Source organism: Rhinopithecus roxellana, chromosome 15, assembly GCF_007565055.1.
Source record: "Rhinopithecus roxellana isolate Shanxi Qingling chromosome 15, ASM756505v1, whole genome shotgun sequence".
Lineage (NCBI taxonomy): Eukaryota > Metazoa > Chordata > Mammalia > Primates > Cercopithecidae > Rhinopithecus > Rhinopithecus roxellana.
Genome location: NC_044563.1, coordinates 124,293,741 through 124,314,898, shown reverse-complemented (window position 1 = coordinate 124,314,898; position 21,158 = coordinate 124,293,741). Strand labels below are relative to the sequence as shown.

The 21,158-nt window shown below is 45.4% G+C and overlaps 1 protein-coding gene across 1 annotated transcript in view; it reads right to left on the bottom strand.

Moving 5' to 3' along the window:
- RAB39A (RAB39A, member RAS oncogene family) overlaps positions 1-17,991 on the bottom strand; it is a 38,911-nt gene extending 20,920 nt beyond the window's left edge. Inside the window, exon 1 of the mRNA XM_010360853.2 lies at positions 17,636-17,991. Coding sequence (XP_010359155.1) covers positions 17,636-17,862 — 227 coding nt within the window. The 5' untranslated portion in view covers positions 17,863-17,991. The remainder of the gene's footprint in view (positions 1-17,635) is intronic.
- Between the last annotated feature and the right edge of the window lie 3,167 nt (positions 17,992-21,158).

Here is a 21,158-nt window from a genome sequence, read left to right as displayed (position 1 = left end):
CCTGACCACAAGTGATCTGCCTGCCTCAGCCTCCCAAAGTGCTGGGATTATAGGCATGAGCCACTGATACTGGCCCAAATCTGTCTTAAATTTCCCCTCCTATTAGCTTCATTAAATTTTGCTTTCTTAATGCCATTGCCTTTCTACAGTCTTTTATATCTAAGAAATCTAAAATTATGATCATTTGTCCATTTGCTCCTTTATCTTTCATCCAGATTTACTAGTGATTCTCATCGGAAGGCGTTGTGCTTAAAACAAGTGCTAATAGTTTATATGATCTGTGTAAAAATATGGCAAGTGGCTAGAAGTCAGGCAAGAAGATAAATCTTTTAATTTTGAATGAGGGGACAAAGAGTAGGGACTCTCAAGAGCTATTAGATCTCTACCTAAAATATAGTAATCAAGTATTTAAAAAAGGAGAGTTGAGGAAATCATCCAGATTTTTCCTCTCTTCCAAAAGTTCTCTGCTATACAATAATTATACTTTCTATTCCATTTTTACACATAGAGAATCATATGAGAGAATAAACTGCAAGAGGTCCTCAAATATATTCCTAAAATTTAAGGAATTGCCTACACTTTTTCTTTAAAGTATCAGTTCCTAAAGTGTGTTTTGCAGAACACTAGTACTGCAAAACACTGTGTAACAGGACTGTGGGTTGGGAAACACCATATCTGTCTTGGGGTTCACAATATATATTAGTATATTAAAAGTCCTCTGAGAAGTCCTGCAATGACCCAGCATTTTCAAAACTATTTGATCAAGAAACCCTTTTCTCAAATTACATCTATTAATATCACGTTGAAAAATGCCACTGTAAAGAAAAATGATAGGCAATGCCTATAATTTGAGAATGTATACTCTGTCTTCATAATGCCTTCTCTTATAGCTAGGAACTTCTTAGTATCTACCTAACTTATAATAGGCCAGGTAGATTGTGCGAGGTGGAATTTTTTTTTTTTTTTTTTTTTTTTCCTGAGATGGAGTCTTGCTCTGTCACCTGGCTGGAAGGCAGTGGTGTGATCTTGGCTCACTGCAACTTCTGCCGCCCGGGTTCGAGCGATTCTCCTTCCTCAGCCTCCTGAGTAGCTGGGATTATAGGCACTTGCCACCACGCCCGGCTAATTTTTTGTATTTTAGTAGAGACGAGGTTTCACCATGTTGGCCAGGATGGTCCCGATCTCCAGACCTCGTGATCCAACCACCTCAGCCTCCCAAAATGCTGGGATGACAGGCATGAGTCACTGAGCCCAGCCGAGGTGGTCATTTTTAAAGCAAACTTCCCTGAATCATATATTATCAGAATTGATTAACAGTTACTGACATTTAGAGGCAGATTTATTAAAATCATGAAGTATAAGCTTGTAGCAATTTTGCTTTAGAAATAATTAACATAGGTGGGGCACGGTGGCTCACGCCTATAATCCCAGTACTTTGGGAGGCCGAGGCAGACGGATCATTTGAGGTCAGGAGTTTAAGACCAGCCAGGCCAACATAGTGAAACCCCATCTCTATTAAAAATACAAAAATTAGCCAGGCGTGGTGGCGTGCGTGCAGTCCCAGCTACTCTGGAGGCTGAGGTGGTAGGATTGCTTGAACCGGGAGGCAGAGGTTGCAGTGAGCCGAGATGGTGGCACTGTACTAGAACCTAGGTGACAGAGTGTGACTCATCTAAAAAAAAAAATTAATAATAATAATAATATTGCTTAAATTATATCTGATGATGTTCCCTGGTGTGTGTGTGTGTGTACCTCAATATCACTTAAGGGGCTTACCTTTCTTTGCCACTACTTGACAGAGCAGTCCAGAAGAAAGCAAATTCCCTCTAAATCAGTCAGGATACAAATAACTGGCTCTTTATATATTAAAATAAATATTTTTGGACAATTTCAAGAAATTCCTCTTCAAACTTTTAAGTCACATTGCTATGGAAGGTAAATTATCAAAAAATCATTGCATGCTAGCCAAATTGACTGACAACGCCTGGAAATTTCCTCTCTCTTGGACTGAGTAAAGCACTTTTCTTCCCACAACAACTTCACTGTGGTGATCCATGGACTCACAACTGTATCTCTAACTTTTTCCAGCCCTTGTTTTGAAAGCTCAACATGAAGCCAGTGAGTCAGAATAGGTGATCACTGCTGTGGCATGATGAGAGAAAATTCCAACACCCATCAGCCACATATCAATACTTCTGCAACACGGAAATGTTATTTCGAGATGAAATAAATACTCCAGGCAGGTCTCTCATTACATTATTTTCTTTTCTTTTTTTTTTTTTTTTTTTGTGTGTGTTGCCCAGGCTGGAGTGCAGTGGTACGATCTCGGCTCACTGCAAGCTCTGCCTCCCGGGTTCACGCCACCCTCCTGCCTCAGCCTCCAGCTGGGACTACAGGCGCCTGCCACCATGCCCGGCTAATTTTTTTTTTTTTTCTATTTTTAGTAGCGATGGGGTTTCACCGTGTAAGCCAGGATGGTCTCGATCTACTGACCTTGTGATCTGCCCGCCTCGGTCTCCCAAAGTGCTGGGATTACAGGCATGAGCTACCAAGCTCAGCCCCATTCCTTAATGTTCTATTTTAGCTTAAGAGAGAGAAGTGGCTGGACATGGGTGGTTCACACCTGTAATTCCCAGCACTTTGGGAGGTCGAGGCAGGCAGATTGCCTGAGGTCGGGAGTTCAAGACCAGTCTGGCCAACATGGTGAAACCCCGTCCCTACTAAAAATAGAAAAAAGTTAGCCAGGCATGGTGGCATCCACCTGTAATCCAAGCTACTTTGGGGGCTGATGGAGGGGAATCACTTGAACCCAGGAGGTGGAGGTTGCAGTGAGCTGAGATGGTGCCACTGCACTCCAGCCTGGGTGGCAGAGTGAGACTCTATCAAAAAAAAAAAAAAAAGAGAGGGAGAGAGAGAAGTAGCTGAATAACCAAGACACACAAAATTATTAATAGTTGAAAATAACGTGGCCAGCCATGGTGGCTCATGCCTGTAATCCCAGCACTTTGAGAGCCCGAGGTGGGTAGATTGCTTGAGCTCAGGTGTTTGAGATCAGCCTGGACAACACAGCGAGACCCCATCTCTACCAAAAATGCAAAAAAAAAAAAAAAAAAAAAAAATAGCCAGGTGTGGTGGTGTGTATCTGTGGTCCTAGCTAATTGGGAGGCTGAGGCAGAAGAATCAGTTGAGCCTGGGAGGCAGAGGCTGCAGTATGTTGGAGGTTGGGGGAAAGAACATTAAGAAATGGCTTTTCAATTGAGATGTAGGGAGAGTAAAAGGGGAGGATAAGTCAAGGTTTTACTATCCAAAAACATAAAGAAAAGTGGGAAGGTCCCACATGCCTCAAGAGTGAGCTTTACCTATTTTACAATTTTGCCTGTGGCTGGCCCAGGGCCCTCAGACATTTGGTGTACAATATTTAGTTTACTTCAGGGTGTATTAGTCACCTACACAGACTAATGCAACACTGAGGTTGTGGTTATATACATGCTAAGCCAATTAATTTATTGGAGAAGAAAAGAAAGAAAAATAATCACAGGTTTTCAAATGTCTGGCTAGCTTCTAGACTAAACTGATGATACAACCACACAAAATGTTCTGAGTGCTCTGAGTAGACACTGAAAATAATCTTTTTCTCCTTTTTTTTTTTTTTTTTTTTTTTGAGACAGGGTCTCTCTCTGTTGCCCAGGCTGGAGTGCAGTGGCACAGTCATGGCTCACTGCAGCCTCGGCCTTCAGGACTCAAGTGATACTCTTACCTCAGCCTCCCAAGTAGCTGGGATTACAGGGGCACACCACCATGCCCACCTAATTTTTTTATATTTTTGTACAGACAAGGTCTCACTATGTTGCCCAGACTGGTCTCGAACTCCTGGGCTTAAGAGATCCACTCACTTTAGCCTCTCAAAGTGTTGGGATTACAGGCATGAGCCACTGTGCCCAAAAATGTCTGGCTACACAGATTATCTTTTGGCACTCTGGTGCACTTGTTAGAAATGATGCTGTCTCATTCCTTTTTTTTTTTTTTTTGAGATGGAGTCTTGCTCTGTTGCCCAGACTGGGGTGCAGTGGTGTGATCTCAGCTCACTGCAACCTGCCCCTCCTGGGTTCAAGCAATTCTCCTGCCTCTGCCTCTCAAGTAGCTGGGATTACAGGTGTGCACCATGCCCAGCTAATTTTTGTAGTTTTAGTAGAGACGGGGTTTCACCATGTTGACCAGGCTGGTCTTGAACTCTTGACCTCAGGTGATCTGCCTGGCTCGGCCTCCCAAAGTGCTGGGATGACAGGTGTGAGCCACCACGCCCAGCCATCTCATTCTTATATACCATTTTACTCTCAAACACCAAAAAATAGATACTTTGGAGGTGACTGCTCATTTCCCTTGTCTGTGAATTTCTCTTTCCAAAAAAGTGGACCTTTACAGATACATTTAATTATCTAACCCATAATACCTACTTAGCATATTTATGTTATAATACATTTGTATTATATGTATGTGTAACTCAATAACCTGACTGCAGGGGAGCTGATTCACTAGCTAGTTAAGTAGTCAATGAGATATTTTTTCTTTCAAGAGTTTGAATAAGAGGCTCAGAGACTGAGAGCTGGGAGCCAACAGAGTTGGAGAACGGAAATAGACTAGAGGGGAAGTCCACAAACTCTTGTTTTAAAATTGTCCATACTTCTTAGCCGGGCATGGTGGCAAGTGCTTGTAATCCCAGCTACTCGAGAGGCTGAGGCAAGAGAATCACTTGAACTGAGGAGGCAGGGCTTGCAGTGAGCCGAGATTGCGCCACTGCACTCCAGCCTGGGCGACAGAGCAAGACTCCGTCTCAAAAAAAAAAAAAAATAATAATTCCGTACTTCCAAACACCTGGATGTTCAGTGAACTTTTGCTTTCATGAAATCTGTATCGTTTATAATGTATATAATTTATTCCCTATTACTTAAACTAATTTGGGCCTGGTACAGTGGTTCATGGCTGTAATCCTAACACTTTGGGAGACCAAGGAGGGAGGATCACTTGAAGCAAGAAGTTTAAAACCAGCCTGGGCAATATAGCGAGACCCTGTCTCTACAAATTTTTTTTTTTTTTTTTTAATTAGCTGGGTGCTGTAGCATGTGCTTGTAGGCCTAGCTACTCAGGAGGCTAAGGTAAGAGGATCACTGGAGCCGAAGAGTTTGGGCTGCAGTGAGCTGTGATCGTGCCACTGCATTTCAGCCTGGGCCACACAGCAAAATTCTGTCTCTAAAAAAATAAATAAATAAACAAATTTGGCTAGATTTCTACTACTTACTACACAATTTTAACGAAGACATTATACTACCTGATAACACAACTATAGCTTACCTTTCTATTAATAACTTGGAACTACAGTAGACTACAGTGATTATGGTAATCTCCGCTCTGTTACCTATGCAGTTATGAACCCACCAATCGTTTTCTTCATTTTTTTTTTTTTTTTTTTTGAGATGGAGTCTCGCTCTGTCACCCAGGCTGGAGAGCACACATCTCAGCTCACTGCAACCTTGCAACCTCCACCTTCCGGGTTCAAGGGATTTTCCTGCCTCAGCCTCCCAAGTAGTGGGGATTATAGGCATGCACCACCATGCCCAGCTAATTTTTTTTGTATTTTTAGTAGAGATGGGGTTTCACCATGTTGGCCAGACTGGTACCAATCATTTTTCTACTGAAGGAACAAAAAATCGTTTTCTGTTGAAGGCCATGAACCACAGTGAGGGAGCTGAGAATCAAATGAGAGCCTTTTTAAAAAGAAACAAAACCAAAAACAACTAATTTAGTTTAGAGATTTAAAAAAGTATCTTAAGAAGAAATTTAAAATGTTAGTATTGCTTGCTTTTAAGATTAAGAACAGAGTACATAAATTAAATCACTTTGAAACATTAATTTTATATGGATGTTTTGAAGAGGCAGAAGAGAAAACAGACACATGCGGGAGCCAGTGGGAGAAAGAAGATAAGCCACTGGGATAAGGGAAGATAAGCTAAAAGGAAATGGAAAAGTAAGAGACACATTAAAATAAAAATGAGGGGGAGGAAAAGAGGATGAGAGTAAACTATGAGTATGGAGAGACGAGGAAAGGGGTAAAGAAAAATAAAAGTAAGCTGGAGGAGGGCTAATGTCAGAGGCATTCGAACCAGAGTGACTCATTTTGAGCGAGGGCTAGGAAAACGATGCTGTGGCCGGGTGCAGTGGCTCATGCCTGTAATCCCAGTACTTTGGGAGGCCGAGGTGGGCAGGTCACTTGAGGTCAGGAATTTGAGACCAGAATGGCCAACATGGTGAAACCCTGTCTCTACTAAAAATACAAAAACTAGCTGAGTCTGGTGGCACACACCTGTAATCCCAGCTACTTGGGAGACTGAGGCAGGAGAATTGCTTGAATACAGGGGGCAGAGGTTGCAGTAAGCCAGGATGACACCACTGCACTCCAGCCGGGGTAACAGAGCAAAACTGTCTCAAAAAAAAAAAAAAAAAAAAAAAAGGAGGCCAGGACTTGCTGGGCTGCATTCCCAGAAAGTTAGGCATTCCTAGCCTCTAGATGTTTGTGGCTAAGGGAATAAATTAATAATGTTTGCTAAACAGACCCAGACTTGGGAGTGTCCAGATATTCCAATATCTGGAGAACAAAGGCATTCCTAATTTTGCTTTAAAGATAATAATATCGATCCTTGCAAAATATACTAATTAAGAAAATGAATCCTTTAACACAAACCCTTGTAGCAGAGCACATCTCCTCATATATATACAAGCATTGTACCTAGGGTGGATGCGTTCCTCCTCCTATTTTCAGGCACGTCCTACTCTGTCTATGTAGTAGCTGTTCTTTTACCACTTTACTTTCTTAATAAACTTGTTTTTATTTTGCACTGCAGACTCGCCCTGAATTCCTTCTTGTGCGAGATTCAAGAATCCTCTCTTGGGGTCTGGATTGGGACCCCTTTCCTGTAACAGTAAGACACCTGGCAAGGAGAAAGATACATAGCATAAGAGGAGCTGGGGAAAAAACATGGAGAGGCAGGCAGAGGCCGGGTAGATTTGGCGGTAATAGTTAGGGGTCGCTCCCAATTTTGTGGGGGAAGGGGGAAGGGAGAGGAGGGAGGCTGTTTTTTTTTTTGAGACAAAGTCTCGCTCTTGTGCCCCAGACTGGAGTGCAATAGCATATTCTTGGCTCACTGCAACCTCCGCCTCCCAGGTTCAAGCGGTTCTCCTGCCTCAGCCTCCTGAGTAGCTGGGATTACAGGCGCCTGCCACCACACCCAGCTAATTTTTGTATTTTTAGTAGAGACAGGGTTTCACCATGTTGGCCAGGCTTGTCTCGAACTCCTGACCTCAGGTGATCCACCCACCTCAGCCTCCCAAAGTGCAGGGATTACAGGTGTGAGCCCCCATGCCCGGCCTGAGGCTGTCTCTTACAGCACTTACTGCTTACAGCCCTTAACTAAGTTAATTAATTGGTTAAGTTTCTCTGCAGGTCTTCCATTGCTACAAACCTCAAGTATTTAGTGGTTCTGCTCAAAGAATATGCTAAGGCAACTTATCAAGGGAGCTATTCCCAAATTATACTCCTTAGAGCACCGATTATCATAGATTTTCTTTTTCTTCTTTTTAGAGACAGGGTCTAGCTCTGTCAACCAGGCTGGAGTGCAGTGGCATGATCATAGCTCACTGAAGCCTCGACCTCCTGGGCTCAAACGACCTTCCTGCTTCGGGCTCCTGAGCAGCTGGGGCTGCAGGTCCATGCCACCATGCCCAGTTAATTAAAAAAAAATTTTTTTGGTTAGAGACAGAGTCTTGATATGTTCTTTATGCTGGACTTGAACTCCTGGCCTCAAGTGATCCTCCTGCCTCAGCTTCCCAAAGTGTTGGGATTACAGACGTTGAGTCACCGCACCCAGCCTAGATTTTCATATTTTAAAAATAGCCTCTAAAATAAGTTGGGAAATACTAGGTTAACCAAAGTTAAACAGGTTTCTTTGCTGGAATACTTCTTTGAGCCTTTCATATGAATTTTAAGAGAGTGCCATATGGAATACAGGGATTTCCAAACTTACTTGATCACAGAATGCATCTTTTAAGAAGAATCACAGGATGGGTGCGGTGGCTTACACTTGTAATCCCAGCACTTTGGGAGGCTGAGGCTGGTGGATCACTTGAGGTCAGGAGTTCGAGACCAGCCTGGCCAACATGGTGAACCCTCGTCTCTACTAAAAATACAAAAATTGGCCGGGCGCGGTGGCTCAAGCCTGTAATCCCAGCACTTTGGGAGGCCGAGACGGGTGGATCGCGAGGTCAGGAGATCGAGACCAACCTAGCTAACACGGCGAAACCACATCTCTACTAAAAAACACAAAAAACTAGCCGGGCGAGTTGGTGGGCGCCTGTAGTCCCAGCTACTTGGGAGGCTGAGGCAGGAGAATGGCGTAAACCCGGGAGGCAGAGCTTGCAGTGAGCTGAGATCCGGCCACTGCACTCCAGCCTGGGCGACAAGAGCAAGACTCCATCTCAAAAAAAAAAAAAAAAAAAAAAAAAAAATACAAAAATTAGTTGAGCATCGTGGTGGGCACCTGTAATCCCAGCTACTCAGGAGGCTGAGGCAGGAGAATCACTTCAACCCGGGAGGCAGAGGTTGCAGTGAGCTGAGATCATGCCACTGCACTCCAGCCTGGGCGACAAGAGCAAGACTCCATCTCAAAAAACAAAACAAAACAAAACAAAACAAAACAAAACAAAACAAAATAAAAAAGAATCACAGGTTAGGCACAGTAGCTCATGCCTGTTATCCCAGCACTTTGGGAGGCCGAGGCACGCAGATCACTTGAGACCAGGAGTTTGAGACCAGCTTGATGAAACCCCCATCTCTACTAAAAATACAAAAATTGGCTGGGTGCCGTGGCACATGCCTGTGGTCCTAGCTACTAGGGAGGCTGAGGGAAGAGAATCGCTTGAACCTGAGAGGCGGGGGTTGCAGTGAGCCGAGATCGCTCCACTGCACTCCAGCCTCAGGCGACAAAGTGAGACTCCATCTCAAAAGAAAAAAAAATGTATATATATAATCACAGGAATGAGTGTTCTGCAGAGCACTCCTTGAGAACACTGCACGAGGAGGGCATTAACACCCCAAAGGCCAGGCAACGTCAGATAAAAGGCCAAACCTGGTTCAAAGCCTAGAGGTTTCCTATTCCTATAGCTAACATTGCTATGTATTTATCTCATATTATATTCATATAACTTTAAATGCTTTTTATGGGAAAAGTTCAAAATTTCTATTCTTACCTTTAATGCTCTCCGTACACCTAGCTCTTCCAATATATTTATCCTTATTAACACTGTATTAAATAATATTCTCGTTTCCTCTACTGCTAACCTAATCCCAGCACTTTGGGAGGCTGAGGTAGGAAGATTACATGAGCCCAGCAGCTCGAGACCAGCCCGGCCAACATGGTGAAACCCCGTCTCTACTAAAATTACAAAAATTAGCTGGGCGTGGTGGCATACACCTGTAGTCTTAGCTACATGGAAGACTGAGGCATAATAATTGCTTGAACCTGGGAGGCATAGGTTGCAGTGAGCTGAGATCTGGCCACTACACCCGGCCTGGATGACAGAGCAAGATTGTCTCAAAAAACAAAACAAAACCAAAAATTATAAAAACATGATTACTAGCTTCCCCCAACACCCACAATGCCCAAGGCATCTTCCCTACATCCTAGGCACATAGTGGCCCAGTCTAAGTGTCTCCTTTTAACTAAGTTCTCCCCAGTGAATTGAGAGCCGAAAGAATCTATACCATGTTGGCCTCACTTGCTTAAAAGAAACTTTGCTTGGTTTAGAGCTGCTCTTTCTTCTTCCCCTGACACACAGTGTGCTTACAACCCAGCTTTGCTCCCGTAGATGATGGTAACATCCTAGGCATGGCAGAAAATTAAGGGAGAAGGAACCTAATGATGGCCTGGTGCAGAACCATTCCACCAACTGGGACCACTCTATACACAAGAGAAAAATAAGCCAGGATGACACCACTGCACTCCAGCCGGGGTAACAGAGCAAAACTGTCTCAAAAAAAAAAAAAAAAAAAAAAGGAGGCCAGGACTTGCTGGGCTGCATTCCCAGAAAGTTAGGCATTCCTAGCCTCTAGATGTTTGTGGCTAAGGGAATAAATTAATAATGTTTGCTAAACAGACCCAGACTTGGGAGTGTCCAGATATTCCAATATCTGGAGAACAAAGGCATTCCTAATTTTGCTTTAAAGATAATAATATCGATCCTTGCAAAATATACTAATTAAGAAAATGAATCCTTTAACACAAACCCTTGTAGCAGAGCACATCTCCTCATATATATACAAGCATTGTACCTAGGGTGGATGCGTTCCTCCTCCTATTTTCAGGCACGTCCTACTCTGTCTATGTAGTAGCTGTTCTTTTACCACTTTACTTTCTTAATAAACTTGTTTTTATTTTGCACTGCAGACTCGCCCTGAATTCCTTCTTGTGCGAGATTCAAGAATCCTCTCTTGGGGTCTGGATTGGGACCCCTTTCCTGTAACAGTAAGACACCTGGCAAGGAGAAAGATACATAGCATAAGAGGAGCTGGGGAAAAAACATGGAGAGGCAGGCAGAGGCCGGGTAGATTTGGCGGTAATAGTTAGGGGTCGCTCCCAATTTTGTGGGGGAAGGGGGAAGGGAGAGGAGGGAGGCTGTTTTTTTTTTTGAGACAAAGTCTCGCTCTTGTGCCCCAGACTGGAGTGCAATAGCATATTCTTGGCTCACTGCAACCTCCGCCTCCCAGGTTCAAGCGGTTCTCCTGCCTCAGCCTCCTGAGTAGCTGGGATTACAGGCGCCTGCCACCACACCCAGCTAATTTTTGTATTTTTAGTAGAGACAGGGTTTCACCATGTTGGCCAGGCTTGTCTCGAACTCCTGACCTCAGGTGATCCACCCACCTCAGCCTCCCAAAGTGCAGGGATTACAGGTGTGAGCCCCCATGCCCGGCCTGAGGCTGTCTCTTACAGCACTTACTGCTTACAGCCCTTAACTAAGTTAATTAATTGGTTAAGTTTCTCTGCAGGTCTTCCATTGCTACAAACCTCAAGTATTTAGTGGTTCTGCTCAAAGAATATGCTAAGGCAACTTATCAAGGGAGCTATTCCCAAATTATACTCCTTAGAGCACCGATTATCATAGATTTTCTTTTTCTTCTTTTTAGAGACAGGGTCTAGCTCTGTCAACCAGGCTGGAGTGCAGTGGCATGATCATAGCTCACTGAAGCCTCGACCTCCTGGGCTCAAACGACCTTCCTGCTTCGGGCTCCTGAGCAGCTGGGGCTGCAGGTCCATGCCACCATGCCCAGTTAATTAAAAAAAAATTTTTTTGGTTAGAGACAGAGTCTTGATATGTTCTTTATGCTGGACTTGAACTCCTGGCCTCAAGTGATCCTCCTGCCTCAGCTTCCCAAAGTGTTGGGATTACAGACGTTGAGTCACCGCACCCAGCCTAGATTTTCATATTTTAAAAATAGCCTCTAAAATAAGTTGGGAAATACTAGGTTAACCAAAGTTAAACAGGTTTCTTTGCTGGAATACTTCTTTGAGCCTTTCATATGAATTTTAAGAGAGTGCCATATGGAATACAGGGATTTCCAAACTTACTTGATCACAGAATGCATCTTTTAAGAAGAATCACAGGATGGGTGCGGTGGCTTACACTTGTAATCCCAGCACTTTGGGAGGCTGAGGCTGGTGGATCACTTGAGGTCAGGAGTTCGAGACCAGCCTGGCCAACATGGTGAACCCTCGTCTCTACTAAAAATACAAAAATTGGCCGGGCGCGGTGGCTCAAGCCTGTAATCCCAGCACTTTGGGAGGCCGAGACGGGTGGATCGCGAGGTCAGGAGATCGAGACCAACCTAGCTAACACGGCGAAACCACATCTCTACTAAAAAACACAAAAAACTAGCCGGGCGAGTTGGCGGGCGCCTGTAGTCCCAGCTACTTGGGAGGCTGAGGCAGGAGAATGGCGTAAACCCGGGAGGCAGAGCTTGCAGTGAGCTGAGATCCGGCCACTGCACTCCAGCCTGGGCGACAAGAGCAAGACTCCATCTCAAAAAAAAAAAAAAAAAAAAAAAAAATACAAAAATTAGTTGAGCATCGTGGTGGGCACCTGTAATCCCAGCTACTCAGGAGGCTGAGGCAGGAGAATCACTTCAACCCGGGAGGCAGAGGTTGCAGTGAGCTGAGATCATGCCACTGCACTCCAGCCTGGGCGACAAGAGCAAGACTCCATCTCAAAAAACAAAACAAAACAAAACAAAACAAAACAAAACAAAATAAAAAAGAATCACAGGTTAGGCACAGTAGCTCATGCCTGTTATCCCAGCACTTTGGGAGGCCGAGGCACGCAGATCACTTGAGACCAGGAGTTTGAGACCAGCTTGATGAAACCCCCATCTCTACTAAAAATACAAAAATTGGCCGGGTGCCGTGGCACATGCCTGTGGTCCTAGCTACTAGGGAGGCTGAGGGAAGAGAATCGCTTGAACCTGAGAGGCGGGGGTTGCAGTGAGCCGAGATCGCTCCACTGCACTCCAGCCTCAGGCGACAAAGTGAGACTCCATCTCAAAAGAAAAAAAAATGTATATATATAATCACAGGAATGAGTGTTCTGCAGAGCACTCCTTGAGAACACTGCACGAGGAGGGCATTAACACCCCAAAGGCCAGGCAACGTCAGATAAAAGGCCAAACCTGGTTCAAAGCCTAGAGGTTTCCTATTCCTATAGCTAACATTGCTATGTATTTATCTCATATTATATTCATATAACTTTAAATGCTTTTTATGGGAAAAGTTCAAAATTTCTATTCTTACCTTTAATGCTCTCCGTACACCTAGCTCTTCCAATATATTTATCCTTATTAACACTGTATTAAATAATATTCTCGTTTCCTCTACTGCTAACCTAATCCCAGCACTTTGGGAGGCTGAGGTAGGAAGATTACATGAGCCCAGCAGCTCGAGACCAGCCCGGCCAACATGGTGAAACCCCGTCTCTACTAAAATTACAAAAATTAGCTGGGCGTGGTGGCATACACCTGTAGTCTTAGCTACATGGAAGACTGAGGCATAATAATTGCTTGAACCTGGGAGGCATAGGTTGCAGTGAGCTGAGATCTGGCCACTACACCCGGCCTGGATGACAGAGCAAGATTGTCTCAAAAACAAAACAAAACCAAAAATTATAAAAACATGATTACTAGCTTCCCCCAACACCCACAATGCCCAAGGCATCTTCCCTACATCCTAGGCACATAGTGGCCCAGTCTAAGTGTCTCCTTTTAACTAAGTTCTCCCCAGTGAATTGAGAGCCGAAAGAATCTATACCATGTTGGCCTCACTTGCTTAAAAGAAACTTTGCTTGGTTTAGAGCTGCTCTTTCTTCTTCCCCTGACACACAGTGTGCTTACAACCCAGCTTTGCTCCCGTAGATGATGGTAACATCCTAGGCATGGCAGAAAATTAAGGGAGAAGGAACCTAATGATGGCCTGGTGCAGAACCATTCCACCAACTGGGACCACTCTATACACAAGAGAAAAATAAACTTTCATCTTTAATGAAGGCACTGTAATTCTAAATTTCCTTAATATACAAATCTACAGATATGCTCACATATACATTATTTTTCTAAACCTTTTTCACTTTGATTTTGTCCCTTTTTATTTCAGGCAAGTAGTTATCCTCTATTAGCACATTACTCTGAACATTGAAAACTAAGGCTGGCCAGGCGTGGTGGTTCAGGCTTGAAATCCCAGCATTTTGGGAGGCCAAGGTAGGTGGATTGCTTCAGCCCAGGGGTTTCAGACCAAGCTGGGCAACATGGCCAAACCTTGTCTCCACAGAAAAACATACAACAATTAGCTGGGCGTGGTGGCGTGTGCCTGTAGTCTCAGCCACTTGGGAGGCTGAGGCAGGAGAATTGCTTGAGCCTGGGAGGTGTAAGTTGCAGTGAGCCAACATTGTGCCACTGCATTACAGGCTGAGTGACAGACCCTGTTTAAAAAAAAAAAGAAAGAAACAGAAAGAAAACGAAGGCTAATCATCATCATAATCATAAACTCACTATCCTATTGTTCTGTAATACATTTACTATGTTCTCAAGCTACCTCATGAGCTAAGTAGGTTCCTTTTTGTAGGTTTATATCCAATCACCAATAAACCTTCAAATACGACATTTCCCACAAATTCTTCATGATACGATTATGACTAATGACAGGAATACATCTTCATGATAAACAGTACCTTTCTACAAAATAAAATATGCAACGGTATCTATTATTCAAAATTATAATTTCTTGAGGAAAGATACAGAATGATTTAATAGTAATTTTTTTTTTTTTTTGAGACGGCATCTCGCTCTGTTGCCCAGGCTGGAGTGCAGTGGCCGGATCTCAGCTCACTGCAAGCTCCGCCTCCCGGGTTTACGCCATTCTCCTGCCTCAGCCTCCCGAGTAATTGTTTTAAATGCAATCTTATGGTAAAACATTCTGGTAAATGAGAGAAAAGCAAGTATTTGGAGGTAGCTACTGAAATACATATGTATTTACAAACAGAACTTTGTAAAGAGCCAAACAAAATAAAGTATGACTCACTGTCAGTAAACATTCCCTAAATGTCATTGCATTATAATGCGAGAGTTACTGTTGAGTTTTAATAATGTATATAAAATGAATTATTATTTACATTCTTCTTCAAGGCATTAAAAAACAATCATTTAGGCCAGGCAAGGTGGCTCGCGCGCCTATAATCTCAGCACTTTGGGAGGCTGAGGCGGGTGGATCACCTGAGGTCGGGAGTTCAAGACCAGCCTGACCAACATGGGGAAACTCCTATCTCTATTAAAAATACAAAATAAGCCAGGTGTGGTGGTGCACACCTGTAATCCCAGCTACTCGGGAGGCTAAGGCAGGAGAATTGCTGGAACCTGGGAGGTGGAGTTTGCAGTGAGCCAAGATCACGCCATTGCACTCCAGCCTGGGCAACAAGAGCGAAACTCCGTCTCAAAAAAAAAAAAAAAAAGAAAAAAGTTAAAAAACAATCATCTATATCATCTGTTTAGCATACAGGTCTTTAAAGTCTAACAAATTAATTATCCTTTAATTTCTTGTCAATAAGTTGACCTACTTTTTTTTTTTTTTTTTTTTTTTGAGACCAAGTCTGGCTCTGTCACCCAGGTTGGAGTGCAGTGGCATGATCTCGGCTCACTGCAAACTCCGCCTCCCAGGTTCAAGCGATTCTCCTGCCTGGGCCTCCTGAGTAGCTGGGATTACAGGCGCGCACCACCATGCCCAGCTAATTTTTGTATTTTTGGTAGAGACGGGGTTTCACCTTCTTGGCCAGGCTGGTCTCGAACTTTTGACCTCGTGATCCACCAGCCGTGGTCTCCCAAAGTGTTGGAATTACAGGCGTGAGCCACCCTACCCAGTCAAACTGAGCTCTTTTTTTTTTTTTTTTTTTGAGATGGAGTCTCGCTGTGTTGCCCAGGCTGGAGTGCAGTGGCCGGATATCGGCTCACTGCAAGCTCCGCCTCCCGGGTTTACGCCATTCTCCTGCCTCAGCCTCCCGAGTAGCTGGGACTACAGGCGCCCGCCACCTCGCCCGGCTAGTTTTTTGTACTTTTAAGTAGAGGCGGGGTTTCACTGTGTTAGCCAGGATGGTCTCGATTTCCTGACCTCATGATGGCGCCCGTCTCGGCCTCCCAAAGTGCTGGGATTAGTAGAGGCGGGGTTTCACCGTGTTAGCCAGGATGGTCTCGATTTCCTGACCTCATGATCCGCCCGTCTCGGCCTCCCAAAGTGCTGGGATTACAGGCTTAAGCCACCGCACTACTTTTAAGGAAATAATTAAACAAGATTTTACTACCCATGTTTCTTGTAGTTGCAACTCAAAGTAGCTGTTAGAAGTTTAAGACATAAAGGTTTATATTGTATTCACTTCAGAGGGTGGGTCAAGAGCTAACAGTAAGCTTTTTTCTGAGCCTGATGTATCGCAAAGTTTACCTCTGATTGAGATCACATGTGAAGGAATTGGCAATCAACTTTAGAATGGTAAAACTGGAAGGAATGTTAGAGATCATAAAGACTTTCATTTTACAGATGAGGAATCAAACGTTTGAAAAAGTATTTTAGTAAAAGGAGGCTTCTTGAAAAGGAAAAACATTTTTCATGGAATTCTAAATGTTGTACAAATCCAATCAATAATCTTTTAACACCTCTCTGAAGGGCTGGCCTTACCATCTTTCTACTTCACACACAGGAAAACTAAGGTATAAGCAAGCTAAGCAGTTCACTCATTATCTCTATGAATCAGCATCATTGCTGGGAACGGAAGCCAAAACTTTGAATGTTGGACCATTCTCACAGATGTAGGCTGATCTCATTCGCAGTGATGCTGGCTGGGGGCGAGGGGAAGCCATGTTTGGGAAGTCCCCTCATGGAACACTGCATTTCACAGAGTTCTTGCTGACTAATGCAAAATGCTTCCTTAAATGAGTTCCAATGGATAATGCAGTCTTTAAGAAACAAAACAGTGCAACATAATTTCACCATCTTCCTCTAAAACGAAGTGCCTTTGAATCCTAGACATTTAAAATTTGCTTTAAACCTGCTTCCATCTCAAATATTCAGGAAATGCATATAATTTTATTTACTTTTTATTTACGCGAGTCGCCTTTGTGAAGCCCTTCATGTCCCCAGTGAATATTTAGGAGGAGACTATTCATTTGGATCCCTCCTTCTGTCTTTAGAAATATTATTACCCTGCAACGTTAAGTACTGATCATAAGCAAAATAAAAGTTCCTGGCAAATCTCAATATATGTCTTTTTCCCATCGAACATTACAAACTTCTAAAGACAACTCAACCCTTCACACACACACACCCTCTGCCGTGCTAGTGTCCCTGATGTTGCATCTAGTTAACCTACAAGACCCATTCCCACGGGTCATGACCCAGTATTTCTGATGACCACATTCAGTGCTGTGAGGTGCCCAAACCATTACCGCATACACCTCTCTGTGAACCATGCCCAGTGAGCTCATGCAGGAACTTGGGTTGGAGCGCTCCTTGCAAAAGGATCCATCACGAATCTGGGAACCCTCCCTCTCGGTTCTCCCCGGTCACACAGCGTGGGAGCCGCTGGGTTAGGGCAGGAAAAGGGGCCCCTGCTTGGAGGAGGGTGGTCGCGTCAGGCTGTGCGCAGCCAGGGAAGCCGAGTTTGGGAAGAAGGCAGCCAGGGAGTCGAAGGGGATCAAAATACCCACGGAGGCAGAAAGATTTGGGGAAGAGGGGGCGGCGAGGACGACCCCAGTTCAGGCGGGAAAGGAAAGATGGAAAGGGGGCGCAGGAAATGGGCGCCAAAGAAAGAAGTGAGAAATTGCGGAGGAGGAAGTCGTCCCTGGAAGAGGAGGGGCAAAGGGGAAGCGAGAATGGAGTGTTTGCACTTTCGAGAGGGAAGGGCCAGAGCCTACCTCGACCAGGGCCGGCGGGGCGGGCGCCTGGGGAAGAGGCGTCCGGGTGGGCCGAGGGGGCGGCGCGGTGCCCGAGGTCCCCGGGGTCCTTACCTGAACCGCTCCTGTCCCGCCGTGTCCCAGAGCTGCAGCTTGATCCTCTTGCCCGGCTCGATCTCCAGCAGGCGGGAGAAGAAGTCCACGCCGACGGTGGGGTCGCAGGCGGGGGAGCGCAGCCCGGGGAAGCGGCCCTGGGTGAAGCGGTGCAGGAGGCAGGACTTGCCCACGGTGGAGTCCCCGATCACGATGAGGCGGAACTGGTAGATCCAGATGGTCTCCATCGCTCACGTGCCCCGCTGGCTCCCGGGCCGCCCCACCCGCGGGGTAAGTTCGGCGGCGGGAACTGTCCCTTCAGCACCTCGCGGGCGCCTGCCCGCCGCCTTCCAGCATATTCCTGCGGCTGTGGCCGCCGCCTGGTGCCCGCCCTCTCGGGAGAGAGAGGCGGGGCCAGGCCCGGCTAGGGGCGGGGCCTCAGGACGGGGGCGGGGCGGGACGGGGGCGGTGGCGCGTGGGAGGGGGAAGCAGGTTTGCTGCCGCGAACTCCCGCCCCTGACTGGCTGCAAATCATTCTCCCTCAATGCTCACTGGGCACCGGGAGGAAAGTGGGCGCGGCGAGAAGACGTGACAGCAGCAACAACCAAGGAAAATGAAGCAAGGTCTCAACTCTGGGAGGGTCAGCCAATGAAAAGTGAGAGTCGTTTTCTTACAGGCGTCAGGGCGGGTTCGTCACTTTAGGGCTCTGATTTTGGAAGTCCCTGAGGCCATAACTTGGGTCGTTGCTTTGCTTCTTCTTTTTTTTTTTTTTTTGTCCGCCAGGCTGGAGTGCAGCGGTGAGATCTCGGCTCATTGCAGCCTCAAGAGATCTGCCCACCTCAGCCTCCCAAGCAGCTGGGACCAAGGGTGTGCGCCACCACACCTGGCTAATTTTTTCTTGGGTTAAAAAAAAATTTTTTTTTGTAGGCGTGGTCTCGCTATTTTGCTTAGGCTGGTCTCGAACTCCTGGGCTCAAGCAATCCATCCACCTCAGCCTCCTGAGTAGCTGGGACTACAGGCGGGGGCCACCACAACCTGCTAATTTTTTAAACTTTTGTAGAGATGGGGACTTGCTGTGTTGCCCAGGCTGGTCTCAAACTCCTGACCTCAAGCCATCCTCCGGACTCGGCCTCCCAGTGCTGGGATTACAGGTGTGAGCCACCGCACCCTCCTTTCTTGTCTTGATGAGAGCCATCTCCAAGGCGTTTTAAGGTGAAGGAGTTTTGGGCAGGATTGAAATAAATTTGCACAGCCAGTTCTGGGTGCTTCTAGGAAGGGCTCTGGCTGTTGCTGCCTGCTCCCACTGTCTGTTCTTCACTGCTATGAGAAGAGTGAGAAACTCGAAATATCATCCGCATACCCTCTGGGGCCCTCCAACCCTGGGGACAGTGGCAAGAAACAAAAAAAGCGGGGGAAATGTTGAGATGCTCATGAAAGTTTCAGCTCTCCTTAGTCTCCATTGTTTAAGTCAGAAGGCGAACAGGTGGTTTCTTAGCTCATGTCTGATCAATGATGTAAGCAAACAAAGCAGAACTTAAAATTCTGGTGAGATCTTACTACTTTCTTGTGCCTTTCCTCAAATTGAGTAATAGTGATGTCAAGGTTTATCTTTAAAAAGTTAAACATTTTAAAAGTGTGTGTTTAGGCCGAGCGCGGTGGCTCACACCTGTAATCCCAGCACTTTGGGAGACCAAGGTGGGCGGATCGCCTGAGGTCAGGAGTTCGAGACCAACCTGGCCAACATGGCGAAACCTCGTCTTTATTAAAACTACAAAAATGGCCGGGCGCAGTGGTTCACGCCTGTAATCCCAGCACTTTGGGAAGCCGAGGCGTGTGGATCACGAGGTCAGGAGTTCAAGACCAGCCTGGCCAAGATGGTGAAACCCCATCTCTACTGAAAATACAAAAATTAGCCGGGCGTGGTGGCAGGCCCCTGTAATCCCAGCTACTTGGGAGGCTGAGACAGAAGAATCGCTTGAACCCGGGGTGCAGAGGTTGCAATGAGCCGAGATTGTGCCACTGCATTCCAGCCTGGGCGACAAAGCATGACTACCCGTCTCAAAAAAAAACCAAACAAACAAAGAAAAAAACAAAGCTACAAAAATTAGCCAGGTATGGTGGCACATGCTTGTAACCCCAGGTATTTGGGAGGCTGAGGCAGGGTAATCGCTTGAACCCGGGAAGTGGAGGCTGCAGTGAGCCGAGATTGCACCATTGCACTCCAGCCTGGGCAACAAGAGTGAAACTCCGTCTCAAAAAAAAAAAAAAAAAAAAAAAAAAAAAAAAGTGTGTGTGTTTACCAAAATAAAAATTTCAACATTTCCACTTTTTTCTTGTGCACATCCCAAATTCTGATATCAGTATTCATGCTTATTTCCTTTCCTGTTTTGGAGGAAGAGGTGTTGCTCTGTTTAATCCCCTTCCATTTATGTTTTTGGGGCTTTTCCCCAACAGTTGACTTTTATTTCATACCTTTTATACCTTGAATCTCCCCTTCTCCAGTGGCTTCTACTCCTCAGCCTATAAACGTGCTTAATTATCTACAATTCTAAAACTAAGCAAAACACCTCTCCATTACGCCTCCCCTTCAGATTGTTTACTTCTTCATCATTCTCCTTTTCAAATATCAGAAATGACGATCTATTATCATTTCTCATCTACCAGTTAGTCTTCAAGGAGGCTTATATACCCCTAACATACTCTCTGTGCTAATATACCACTGCTTTTGATAAGGCTGTCAGGGACTTCCTGATTATTAAATCCAAGCCCCCACCCCCACCATCCTCACCACCACCCCACTGCACTGTCATCCAGCTTTAGTTGTCATTCTTCTTTTTTTTTGAGACGGAGTCTCGCTCTGTCGCCCAGGCTGGAGTGCAGTGGTGCTATCTCGGCTCATTGCAACCTCCGCCTCCCAGGTTCACACCATTCTCCTGCCTCAGCCTCCTGAGTAGCTGGGACTACAGGTGCCTGCCACCACGCCTGGCTAATTTTTTGTATCTTTAGTAGAAACGGGATTTCACCGTGTCAGCCAGCATGGTCTCCATCTCCTGACCTCATGATCCTCCTGCCTCAGCCTCCCAAAGTGCTGGGATTACAGGGGTGAACCAGCGTCCCCAGCTTTTTTTTTTTTTTTTTTTTCTTGCTCTGTCGCAATGTCGGCTCACTGCAGTCTCCGCCTCCTGGGTTCAAGCGATTCTCCTGTCTCACCTTCCTGAATAGCTGGGACTACAGGCATGTGCCACCACACCCGGCTAATCTTTGTATTTTTAGTAGAGACAGGGTTTCACCATGTTGGCTAGACTGATCTCGAACTCCTGACCTCAAGTGATCCGCCTGCCTTGGCCTCCCAAAGTGCTGGGATTACAGGCATGAGCCACCATGCCTGGCCGTGACTGAATTTTCTGTAAGCACAACCTGAACACTCTTACTCCTTGGCTTCCACAAAAGCATTATCTCCTAATTTTCTGTTCTTTTTAACCTTCTTTAATGACTCCTCTTTCTATGATTCATTGCTTCAATACTGAAGATCTTAAGACATCCA